The following is a 13,265-nucleotide window of genomic DNA, read 5'->3' as shown; positions in this document are numbered from 1 at the left end:
AGATCGATCAATTGCGTACACTCTTTTAAATGGCAATGAATCAACATTACCAGAAAAAAAGTAGATATTGTGGTTACAGTAACACTATGTGGATAAGAAAACACTGAATGACAAGACAGACTCATAATTCTTTGCAAATGCCAATAAAAAATACAAAAAGTTCAATTTCCTTGAGCTTAATTGGAGCTTTATTACTTAAGCTGTGACTTCACAGTCTTCACTTTCAGCAATACGCAAAAAGGAAGCATATAAAGGTTACAACACTTAATGGAAGAAGGGAAAGGGGACAATGCCAAGGCAGTAGAACATTGAGCACTGATTTGTTCTCAAATCTCACATGAGGACTGTTGAAAAAGGCCAACTGCTTAAAAAAAAAAAAAAAAATGAAATCAAGGAAATTAATCCCAGATTGTTTCCTATATTTAAGTGAGCTGGAACAAGAGAGACACAAACACTAAAGGCAAAATGCAGATAAACCAAGCAGAGTAAATCCAGACAGAACCCAAACAGTAACAGAAGCTGTATGAATAAATAAAGTCCCTAGATTAAATCAGATTTGTGCTGCCACTCAGCTTATTTCACAGACATACAGAGCTGTTCTTGACTGTGGCATGGCGGCTCAGCCTCTGCTCCTCTGAAGCCACTGTCCAACCAGGTAGAAAAATAAAGGTCTAATTCACTGGAAATTCTTTCATTTACAAAACTAATGGAATCTGGTTTCTTTAAGCTTCTGTGTCAACTTATTTATCTTCAACTCCATTCTGCTCATCTTTCATTTCTGCATCTTCAGTGTGGCTGGTCTGAAGAGTAGTAGCTGGCTAAACAGAGACATATAAAACAAATGTCTTCATTTATTATAAGGAATTGCCAAAATTTGAAACAATACCAGAAATGCCATTTTAAGCTCATCACTAGAACTACTAATTCTCAACATCATCTAACAATATACTGAAAAAAAACCCAAAAACCCAAAAAAACAATAACCAAAGTATTAAAGTATATTGCAAAAGTAGATGGCAAAAATCAGTGTTCTATCTTCTCAGTGTCTCTAGTAGTTTGCAGTGCATGAATCTACCTTCTGCAAAGAACAGGACTCCAACGTCTTTCTTAGGGGCAGAGGCATACATTTCAGTAGTGTTAACATGGTCCTTTTGCACTTTTCATGGCTACAGCTTGTTTCAGCAATCCACTCTTCCATTAGCAGCACATCTTGCAATGTGCTGCACCTAGATACACCAGACTCCCAGCAGCTGTGCTGCCTGAAGGAACCTGCACAGCACAGCCAAATAATGAGCAGTTCACAGAATCACAGGTCAGAGGGGACCTCTGGAGATCATCTAGTGCAGCTCCCAATTAAACCCTGAAATTTTACATGTCAAGATGCAAAAAATTCTAGTTTGGTTGTTGCACCTTAATTATTGCTAAGACTCTTCATTAAAAACAAAATAACAATTAAGACTCTGGATAAGTCTATATGACAGTGTCTAGAAGGACAGAATATTTTCTCCCATGATCCAGTATGCAAGGACTGCTTTAGCCAGGTACAAAACCACCCTACTCATTGATAATGCTGCTTTCCTTGCAGAATCAGCAGGGAACTTTTGTGTATTTGTTTATACTTCTTCACGAGAAGGAGAACTAAATGCACAAAACTACTGCTACACTTTAAAAAGAAAAGCAAACAAACTCTTCAGAGCAGCTTGCCCATCTAACCACAGAATTACGAATTATCTCCCCTTTCCCACCCATCCTTACTATATGACGTTAGCAGGGCTGAAGCATAAAATTCATCTACGATTATCTCTGGGAGAAAATTTGATTTCTGATTTCCTATGCACCTTATTTTGAAAGAATGATGGGGGGGGGGGGAGCAGAGGGAAGGGGCAGGGAAAGGAAAATAATTTGTGATGTAAGAAGCTGTCAGCTGACACAGCCTGAGATGCCTTAGTTGTTTTAATTGCCAGGTACGCTCATTTCATTTAAGGACAATAGGCCCAGGACACACATCAGAGTCACTCAGCTACCAGAATCAACTGTTCTCAGAATAATCAGTTCAAGGACAAAAGGCACTTTTAAAATTCTTGAATGTTGTGTTTACACCTCATCACTACTTTCTTATTAATACTGCTCTGTTGCAGTATCAGTTTAAATAACTAGAAGGATTTTATGCAACATCCTTAGTACTGAGAGCTGTCTTGTTCAAACAAAATGGTTTCATCATGTTGAGTGTTGCCTATCCCCATTATTTCTCCCCCAAAAGCAATTAGCTACCTGAATGCTGTCTGACTGTATGAGAAGTAAGCCAAATACTCAAAATTCTATCCCTTGTCTAACACGTGACATTAGACCATATGATCTTCTGACGTAGTGCTACTTACCTTTAAGTCTTTGTCTGCAAGCCTTTGGAACATATTGGCATACATCTTCTTCTCTTTCTCATGCTGCTCCCGTATTTTTTGCTGACAAGTTACTAGTTGCACTTTAGCAGCTTTGTTACTTGGATAGAGTTGTATCACCTTCTGAAAATCTCCTCGGGCCAATTCAAAGTCATTGACAGCCAAGTGGGCTTCTCCACGCCGGAAGAGGCCTTTTTCATTGCTGCTATCCAGTTCAAGTGCCTGCATTTAAAATAGAGTAAGAAAGAAAGAAAAAACCCAAAACAGCATTTGAGAACAATGTAGTGTTTGGGTTTTTTCTGTTTAATTTGCTTTTTTAAAACTAATATGCAAGTCAGAGTGTCAGCAACTGCTAGAAAATGACCACTCTTATTTTCATGGTTGACAGGGCTTAGTAAAAAGCTAAATTAAATACAGCAAAAATAGGTAAAGAAAGATACAAGAAGCCATATCCAGCACCTTATGTTCGTTTTATTTCCTCATGCCCAACTATCAGCTGATCAGAAAGTCTGAACACCACACAGCCGTGTATTCCTCAAGTCACTAAAGCAAGAGATAAACAGTCAGATTGCTAGAGCAGCTTAAGAGTGAATAAACCCTGCTACCTTGTTGCAGTTCTCCAAAGCCTGAGAGTACTCCTTCAACTTGAGATGGCACATAGCTAGATTAAGGTGAGCAGCAAGCCTCAAGCTCTTGGCTTTTGTATCTTCCTCATCAGAGAGTCCTGATTCATGCTCCAGCCACGATACAATCTTCTTGTACTGTAATGCTGCTCGTTTGTATTTCCCTTCCTGTAAACAAGGCAATTACATTTTCACACAGCTCACCATAGTAATTTTTACTGAAACTTCCCCCTGCCCATTCATCTTACCTAGAATGATAGATCTGAAAAAAGAAAAAAAATTAATCAGAGTAATCAGAAAACTTCCATTACCAAAAATACACTATCATCATAGTGTACGACTATGGTAGTGGATTAGAAAATCTATTTGGACATTGCAACTGTAAGACTTTTTTTTTTTTTTTTTCTTTTTCCTTTTCAGACACCTTTCTCCGTAGTCCTTTCCACAAAATGACACGGATAAAACCATGAACACCACTCTGAAATGATCAAAGCTTAGATCATTATCATCAGTTCATAACATGGATAAGAAATGTTATTATTTCTTGGGTATTATCATTTACCTTGAAGTACTGAGTGCCTCTCTCCTTCACCATGCAGCTTTGTTCCAATTTCTCTTCTGTATTCATTTCCCAAGACTCCTTAGCCTATCCAAACAGGAATAGTTCAAGACAGTGACAGGGAAATCATACGACTGTGCTGTTTCTCAGTAACAGCACACAAGAGACAGACTTGGAAGGAACAGTTTCGCACAGCTTCTGGAAACTGAGCTAGAACAAGACAGCAACTTGACAGCAACAGACAGGAGACCAGTAAGGACAATTTCAATCAAAAGCTCCCAGAATGTAATCATCACCTACAGTAACATCTTCCTTTTCAGGTCAAAATTTTAAGGATTCAGTTTGTCCTTGTTTAAGCTGCATCAACAATTCCCATACCTCCCAATTTGTATGCCCTCATTCCCACCTTCTCAAAGCCTTTGAGTTTCACTTCATATTGTAGTTCTGCATCCGGAGGGATCTGAAATTTCTCCTTCCCAGTACTTCCAAAACCGTAGCTGTAAGATAGGGAAGGTGAGGGGGAAAGCGGGGGGGAAGAAAGTTACAAAACCGGATATTCAGGACAAACCTCTACACAGGAAGCTGGAGGTAAAAACCACACAAATCTGCCTATATTACTGCAAGACAAACTCTTGGAGAACTGCAGATAATTTTCCAGAATCTGCATGCACAAGACAAAAGAGAAAAACCTAGGATTAATTTTGCTGATTTCCACATTACCTTTTTTTTTTTTTTTTTTGGTTTAGTTTTGTGTTTTTATTTCTGAAGTTTTACTTGTTTGGTTGCTGCTTTTTCTATGAAGCGTAAGAAAGTAAAAACACCAAAAAACAACAAAAAAACCTTTGAAACGGCATATATATTGCTTTTTATTGTCAGCCAAGACAGGCTACTTCCTTTATAATGTCTGTATTCTAACTATTTCCAGAAAGAGACAGCAGTAAGTGAACAGCTGTGCACAAGATACTGCCAATCCACTAATTAACACTAAATGTCAGTACAAAGGTTCTGCCCTGAGACTCCAGTAAGAAACTGCATACTAGCAGAAAAGCACTGAACATAGGTCTACTTTTCCTTTGTTCTACCAAATTCAGTTCCAGCTTAAAATAACTTTAAAACAAACACATTCAAATTGGATAAAAGCAATAAATATAAAATAAAGTGCATAAAGTGGATAAAAGTGCAAACTCCACTTCTTTTATATTTGTTCACACTGTAAGGGGAAAATTCTGCTTGCCTTTAAAGGCATTTAAAGTCCATTCCTATCTTTGAGTTGGTGGTTCTTGGTCTCAGAATTCTGAAATGTTAGATCCAAGATTTAGACAAAACACCACCTTATTTCCCACAGAAAACCTGAATGTCTTCTTCCAAACTGCTATAAAATTCAAGCAAACACTTCCTAGTGGCAAAGGATTTCAGATACTCTTAACCACATTTCATCTGAACAGTATATATCTTATCAAAAGGCTACTCAGAAGGCTTACTGGAACTTTTACTGTTCTGTTACTTAATCCAGGTGTCTTTATAAACCACTGCTGTGTATTTAAGCGTACTTTCATTATGAAGCATCCACATGAATGTATGTTAAAAACAGCAACGGTATTTGCTGTAATATTCACGAGGATCAACACTATAGAGACTTACACCAACTTCTTTTTCAATGCTAATATCAGTGGCTAAGTAATCTTAACTTCTTATCTTCCATAAATCAAAGTTTCAGGTCTGATTATGTGTTTACAGTAGCACTTAAAAAAGAGTTGAAAAACAGCACAAATAAACATATCATTCTTACCAGATGCTTACAATAAGCCCTCTCAAGTATCAGAAGATGACAAACAGCTTACTTGGGTTTGAGATAGAAAATGGATTCCTCAGATTTCTCCATTTTCTGGATTGCTTTTTCCAGACCATGAGGAAGATCATAGTTATCACCTTCGCCAATCTCAAACCGCAGCTCACGCCTATCAAAAGCACGATCTTTGTATCGGCCTTCAAACTGGACTGGTTAAAAGAAAAAAAAAAAAAAAAAAAAAAAAAAAGAGAGAATCCAGATACAAATCAGGTGTCTATGTGTGATAAGGGGTAGGCAGCACAGACAATACAAGGAACAAAGCTTCCCCTCCCAACCAGTCTTTTCTCCTTTTAAGGGTTACATATGCATATCAGCTATTGGCAACAAATTCCACTTCTGCTTCTTTAGTTAATAAATGCTTTTGCTTTCAAGCTGTTGCATTGTGTGGCTTTTTTTTTCCCCACTTCAACAAATGGATATACTTTATTAGACTCCTTTAACTTTTGTGATAAGCACTGTACCAGATCTGGTATTTCTGAAGAACACAACTGCTGCTGGAAAATCTAACCTTTTCTAGAATAAAGAGAAAGAAAGCTTACTTTTAGTTGTTATGTTACTTGCTAATGGAAAGAAGACAGATATTATTCTCTTCCAGAACAAACAAATCGCAGGTAGGGAAAAATACACTTTCCATCACAGTAAACCCATTTACTATTTGTATAATATACATACTTTCTACCAGAGCACCCTCATTGGGCTTCGAGTAGCCTTCGCCTTTCTTACGGATTCTTCGGATGATGCCACCATCTTCATCCTCAGTGAGGTCTTCCCCCTTAAACTCAAACAGCTCTATCTATGAAGGGAAGAAAAATATTGCATTTCCTTCTATCACTTTAAGCCAGCAACTTACAGAATTTGTACTTGAATTCTTTGAAACTATAGCTATTAAGACAGTCACTGTCTTCATACCCTGTAAGATATTAGACAGCCAAGACTACAAAGATGCCATATTTAGCACATACTAAATGGAAACCTACTGAGCAGTTTCTAATGATTATTTAGGCTTTTTTTCCTTCCAGCAACTTTGGTCTTCCAATACTACAAATAAGACCCTTTAATTGAAAGGACTGTGAAGACTGACTTCTGAGTAAAGCTTACATGAGCCACAATACTTAAGGACTACTACAGAACACACAAAAAAAGCTTCTACTGGTTTATTAAGCAGCATCCTTTCCCCACAAAAACATAAAAGAATATCCTAAGGTAAGACTGAGTTATAAGTAATGCAAGGAGAGAAGGAGCAGGAAAGTTAAATACAAAAGATCTAATCCTTCCCTTAAGTTCTGATCACATCCTTAATTTAATCTATTGTCAAATTCAAATAAACTTTAAAGGGCTTATAAAAGAGCCCAAAATATTCTAAATCTTTGTCCAGCAACAAAACAAATTCAGGAACGAGATACTGTTCTTACATTCCCCCCTCTACTTATGCTTATCTTTCTGTATTGTGGGAGCATTTCAGAAAAATGTAGACAGAAAAATAATTTAGTCATCTTAGTTTCAATCGCTGAGAAAGAAGTGTAAATAAAGTATCTGCAAAAACACAACAAAACCATAATCTGGTCCAACCCGAGGGCCACATATGGCCCAACCCTTGCCCCACACCATTATAGTAGTGGTTCTTCCCCACTACGGCCCAACCCAGTCCCAGGCATGCAACCATCACTCAGCAACAACAAAACATCAATCAGTATGCCACTAAGGTTGTCTCAGCTGAAACAAGGACCAGAGGAGGGCACAGTGCAGTGTTAAGTCTGCCACTCACATTCTGTTGAACTGAAACCTATGTCTAATGGACATGACATGCTCATGTGCTGCCTAGTGAACAAAGCACAGCGATTGCCAATAGTACTTCAATCTACCCAATCCTCTCAAAATAGAGCGGAACCCCCCAAAAAGAAAACTGTGGATGAAGGAAGAATGCTCAAACAGAAACAGGCAGATGAGGACAAATTATGAGCACCGTGGTTAACTTCTAAGAAAATAGTGTCAGTTTCAAAGATTAGAATTTGAGAAGACACCCTAAGCAAAAACATGCTGCCAAACCCACAGCGTTTCACTGAATGCTTTGTAAACACAAAATAGTGGAACTGAAGAAAAGCCTGCCATCTCAACAAAATATTTTAAATAAAGTTAGAACTCAAATAGACTTCATTATAAAAACTTGATATGTGGTAGCAAACTTGACTGAAAAAAAATAATAATAATGACAATTTATTAAGCAACATATGGAAAGCATATCAAACATATTTTGTCCTGACTAAAAAAAAAATAAAAAAGAAATTTCTAAAATCAATTTGTTTCACCAGATTATAAACAGGCAAACTGAAGAAATAGGAAAATCTATCAAAACAAATTTGGAAAGTAAAGCTGCTGATTTCAAATTTTCTGCTTTGGCAACAGATTAAAGTATGACACTCTAAATACAGCTGTACTTGCCATTTTTATTAGAGGTACTGAAAATGAATACAACATCACTGAAGAAATGGCTTCTCTGGTGCCTTTAAAAGACACAAATACATCTCTTGTATGAGACAGTCAAAATTACAATGAAGTGGTTTTATTTAAACTTTTTCATCATATCTGGTATAGCCATCAGTGCACTGAAGACAAGTTGCTAAAAAAGAGGAAATTAATGGAAGACAACGCAATTGCCAATATATAATGCAATTCAAAGTTTTCAATTTCATGAAGTTCAAGTTTATCAGATCATCACCAATTCCAGGAGTTCCTTAAATGTATGGATGCTGATCAGGGGGACATCATTTACATTTCTGAACCTGGTAAATAAGTAAAGGTTGAACACTAAAAATATATGATTTGAGAAATGAAATCAAGTCCTTTCTGGAATCAAAATGAAAATTTGTGCCAGAACATGAAGATTAAAAATGGCTCACAGATTTAGCATTTCTGGTGGATGTGACCACTCCATTCAATGAATTAAACATGAAGCTTCAAATCATCTGCTATGATTCAAACATAACAGTGTTTGAAATTAAACTTTAAATTACAGCAAGTTCAAGTAATGTCACATAATTTCATGCATTTTGACACACCAGCTAAACACTGTGCTGCGAACAGTGAAAAATATGCAGCCTTGCTTTTCGTTTTGAAAAAGAAACTTGAGAATAGGTTTAAGTATTAAGAAAACACCCTATTTTGTTGTATGTGCAGTTCTGTTTTCAGTTCTTCTAAATACATTACCTGTGCATTTTCAATGTATAGAATTACAATCAGATATCCAACTCAAGTATCTGATCGCATCTGTTTATGAGACTTTTGTGGGACCTGTCTTAACGGAGAAAAATATCCCTCATTTCACAATCGTGTCTTATTCATTTCTTTTTTTTGTAGCGTGTACATTTGTGAACAATTATTGTCAAGGATGAAGCATCGGAAGAGTGAAATTTCACCAAAAATCTCTGATGAACACCTTGAGAGCTCAAGAATGCAACCACTTCCATCGAAACAGTGCATCAGTTTCACAAAGACAGGATCAAATATACCACTAGTCGCATATTTTTTTTGCTCTTTAAAAAAATATTTTATTTAAAAATACTAAAAAAGTAAAAGTTTTGTTACTTATATTAAACATACTACATATTCAGCCCAAGAAATTTCCTCTTCACTCGCTGCTGTGCAGGCAAATCAGAAGTTTTCACGCCTATGGTTTACAATGAAGTGTCTTATTTTAAAAAAGTTCAAAGCCATCACTCCAGAGATTCATGAACTGAACTAAACCTACACGGAATACAAAAGGAATTGAGTATGCATTTGCACAAAGATTATTTCTACTTGACATTTTGATGGATGTCTATCACCAAATATAATCCTGGTCTAATTTAGTTTACCTAAGACAGATGTCCCAAAATGTTCTACTGATGACAATACAGGTTTCTCCACTTCTTTTTACACACTCACTCCCCAACATATTTTACGGAAGGATCACGAGGAATAAAGAAAATATATAGAGACATTTGGATGCTGATGTGATGATGAGTAAGACCTACTAAATCTTCGAAGAACAGTTTTTGAGAGTCCTAACATGAGAACATATACAAAAAGAAAGAGTTTTATTTGAAAGAGAACTTACAATTCAAGACTCTTACAATACAAGAGTACAAAATTCTGGTGTGGTGACAGCCATTTGCAAAGGAACCATGCTGGCATTGGTTGTTTTTTTGTTTGCTTTTGTTTGTTTATAAGACAAATTTAAAAGCTTATTTTAAACTAGAAAGAAAATGTAGGAGGTAGACTAAAGAAAGTAGAAGCTTCATAGATATTCATCTAACATCCCTGACCAAAAATAAATTATATCACATAATTTCCACTGTGAAATATCATGTTCTTCGTTTGCTCTTCAGTCATAGTTTTAGTGACTGTATCTCACTTACCTCAAAAATCAGCGTAGCATTGGGAGGTATCTTTGGTGGGCTGCCAGCCAAGCCATAGGCATATTCTGGTTTACACGTAATCTGACAGATTTCACCAACCTTCATAGTTGCAACAGCAATGTCCCATGCTTTGATCACCTCACCTGTAAAAAGCAAATTTTTATAATGATTCCTAGGTATACATGAAAGACATAATCAGCTCTGTCAGTATAAAAAGCTCAGAAATACTGACTTAAACTCATTCAGGTTTACATGCATCAGTTTTAACTGTAATCAAGTTATGAAGTTACTTGGACACCCAAAATCAGCTGATTTTTTTTCATTCTATAGTGATTCTTCTTCTCCCCTCACTTTTTCACCCATAGAAAACATAGGTAATCTGGACACGGATCATCCCTGAAGCACCTGGCACAACATCAGGTGTGAGCAAGTGGGAATATTCTTCAAAAAGGAAGATCTTAGGATAAGAGATTGTCTGCTTGTATTTTGAAAACAATTCACAATAGCCTTTTCTCTCTGTACTTTATCAGATGCAAAGACCAACAGAAGTGGTAACTGAAAGTTGTGCCTGTTTATAACCAAAAGGGGAAGGAAAGCAGAACAAGTATCCCTTCTAAAGCCAAAGTAACAAAAACCTCTCACTCAAGTGCTCCTACTCATGGTTCCTTTCAGTTCAATCAGGTTGCCTTTTATTATTTGACTTCTACCATTCGGTAAAATTCCTATCATTCCAAATTTCAGGACTTCGTACAATTTATCTCCCAAATAAAAAGCCAGTAGATGGAGAACTCCTAGTGAAAAACACCAATTGAATATTAAAATTCGCTGCAAGTAGAATGTTTGGATTTTTGTACAAAAAAAAAAAAAAAAAAAGTTTTTGATAATGAAGAGACTCCAACAGTTAAAGGGAGCTTAGAGAAAGAGAGTGCACATTTCCTCTTTCCTTCAGTTGCAGCTGATGGCTGCCCCTGTGCACTCTGTCCCAGTAGTTATGCACCCTTGTCCCAGTACCCAGCCACACTTAACTCTTCTTGAATTTGAGGCAACAAAATACAAAACCAATACATGCTATTTAAATGCTTTTTAATCGCTGTACCTCACAGTAAATTCCCACTGAGGTGAGCCTACTTCCCCTGGAGTGTTGTATCTGAGGTCCTGAGAATTCGGAGGCAGATATACAGCATGCCCACTCAGAAAGATCTCAAAGCATTTCTGATTTAATCTATGTGAACAAACCTTAAGCTCTGAAAACTAGTTTAAATCGCAGTTTTAATAAGTGGAAGAGCCACGTGTGCAAGGAAGCTCCATCTCAGTATTACTAAGATTGATCAAAAGCAAACATAAGGTATTACCTTTCCCCAGGTCAAACGAAAACTTGTCTCTCCTGTCCAGACTGGAGTCAAATTTTGTGCCATCAAGAAGCCATCCTGTATAATGGACAGTCACTTTATCACCTATCATCGGAGACTCAGTACCAGTGCCTTCCCTCTTGACAACCTGAGAAAAACAGCAAGCAACACTAAGATGATCAAAACTACATTTGCTTATTGAACTTCAGTTCTATTCACTTAAGGTGTGTGCCTTACCATCTCCAGTCAACAACAGATCTGTAAGTTTGCTTCGGTTATCTAGAAATGTTACAACTAGTCTATCTAGAGATAAGTAGCATTTCAAATGCAGGAAGAACATAAAGGTGGCTCTGCTGCCAGCTGTAAAATCCTCTGGTTACTATTCTGCTATTCTGATACAAAGCTAATGAAAGGATCTTTCCTGTAATCAGTGCAATGATAGTAGTAGAGAATTGGTTTATGTATGTTCAGTTGGATCTTTTCAATAGATGTAACCTGCACTCCTGCAACTACTACTACCAGCTCTTGACACCAAGCACATCTATATTAGGCCCAAGCGTAAAACGCACCATCTCAAGCTCCAAGAGATGCTGATATTAAGATGGAGTGCCCCCATTTTCAGGCTGTGAGAAGTAGTCACTTCAGCCTGCATAAATCAGTACTAATCACAACCATCTATCCACACAGATAGAAGAGATGCATACACTCTGCCAAGGCACCATCTTTAATTCCAGCGTCCGACCACGTGCTGGGGGTGGGACGGATCTGTCCCTCTCCTCCCCCCTTGCCCCCCCAACCTAGCGAGCCGAGAACTCATCCCGGCTTTCCCATACCTACGCGGGGCAGGGACTGACGCCCCTTCTTTTTCCCTCCACCTCTCCCTTGGGACCTCCTCACGGAAAGCGCGGGCTCCTCGTCCCCAGCTCCCACGGGTAGCCCCGTACACAGGCAGCGCCTGCGTAGGCCCAGACAGCCGCTTTCAGCGCTGCGGCTTATGTGTAACCATGAGGGCTGCGCGAGCATTCCGCGCCGAGCGGCCCGGTAACAGCCCTACCCGAGCGTGTTGGAAGGAAGCCGAAAGAAGCGCCCGCTCGCAGGCCGCTCCGGAGGGCCCTGCACAAAGCTGATACCCCACCGCCCCCAAGTAGTAGACTGCGGCCGCCGCAGCCACTCGGTACCTTCAAAACGCCTTCATCCTGCTTAGGGGTGATGTCCACCCCCTCCAAGGGAGCCCCGTCCGCTTTCATCTCCTCCGCCGTCATTCCGTCTGTCGCTGCCACTGCTGCGCTAGGAAAGGGCTGCCCAGTGGAGTCGGCACCGGCCGCGGCGCTGGGCTGATGCCTCGCTGCACCTCTGGCTCCAAACAGCGAGAGATCAAGCACCGCGCACACTTTCTCTCCTACCTCCACTGCAGCGCGATCCGGGGTCAGTGAGGAGGAGGAAGGGGAGGGGGAGAGGGAGGGGCCGAGAAGTTTCTAGAGAGGCGGCCGGGCTGCCGCAAAGCGTCCGCCCGTGGTAGGGGCGGATTAAAGTGCGCGTCGTCCCTTGGGGCGGAGAGACCGTCGCCGACGGGGATGTGGAGGAGCTTAGAAAAGGCAGTTGAGCTGCACTGGGCTGAAAGAGTATTTAGCAGGCGATGTGCTCAGTTTTTCCTGCGTGATGGGGGTGCCTGGGTCTGTAGAGAGTAGTAGCCGCTGGGCTTCGGGTGATTCCCCTAAGCCTTGCTGTAGTGTTCCCAAATGTATGGGTGTCGTGGCTTGTCCTCTCGTGCGCTGGTAGGTGGTTTATAGACGAAGTTGTACCAGTAGGCTCGGAAACAGTGCATTGAGCGTGAGTAGTGTGCCTGTGGAGTGCGGGCGTCTCTGCTTGCTGACCTGGTGGTCCTGTAATAGGCTGTCATAACCTGGACTTGATCTGCTGAGGTGCATAGAGAGAAGTATATAAGCTGTTTCTGGCCCAGTGGGACTTAGTACTGTAAGCAGCAAAAATATGGAGGCATTTAATGAATTTTTGCAGTACTATATGCACATTCTGTGGTGAGCACTAATACCCAAGTCACTGCTCTCTCTAGTCATCCAGCTCCTGGCTTCTCTTA

At 39.4% G+C, this 13,265-nt stretch overlaps 1 protein-coding gene across 1 annotated transcript; it reads right to left on the bottom strand.

Annotated features, from left to right (window-relative positions):
- Positions 1-170: 170 nt before the first annotated feature.
- On the bottom strand, positions 171-13,044 carry FKBP4 (FKBP prolyl isomerase 4). Its single transcript, XM_042809517.1, has 10 exons — positions 12,349-13,044; positions 11,174-11,318; positions 9,822-9,964; positions 6,100-6,220; positions 5,420-5,576; positions 3,985-4,075; positions 3,582-3,665; positions 3,002-3,187; positions 2,379-2,618; positions 171-818 (listed from the first exon to the last, which is right to left on the bottom strand). The coding sequence occupies exons 1-10, from the start codon at positions 12,430-12,432 to the stop codon at positions 741-743; spliced, it is 1,329 nt and encodes a 442-aa protein (XP_042665451.1). The 5' UTR covers positions 12,433-13,044; the 3' UTR covers positions 171-740.
- Between the last annotated feature and the right edge of the window lie 221 nt (positions 13,045-13,265).

The sequence above is a fragment of the Centrocercus urophasianus genome, unplaced genomic scaffold (assembly GCF_019232065.1).
Source record: "Centrocercus urophasianus isolate 14NV4802_14NV808 unplaced genomic scaffold, USGS_Curo_1.0 seq_12, whole genome shotgun sequence".
Lineage (NCBI taxonomy): Eukaryota > Metazoa > Chordata > Aves > Galliformes > Phasianidae > Centrocercus > Centrocercus urophasianus.
This window is presented reverse-complemented; position numbering and strand designations above follow the sequence as displayed.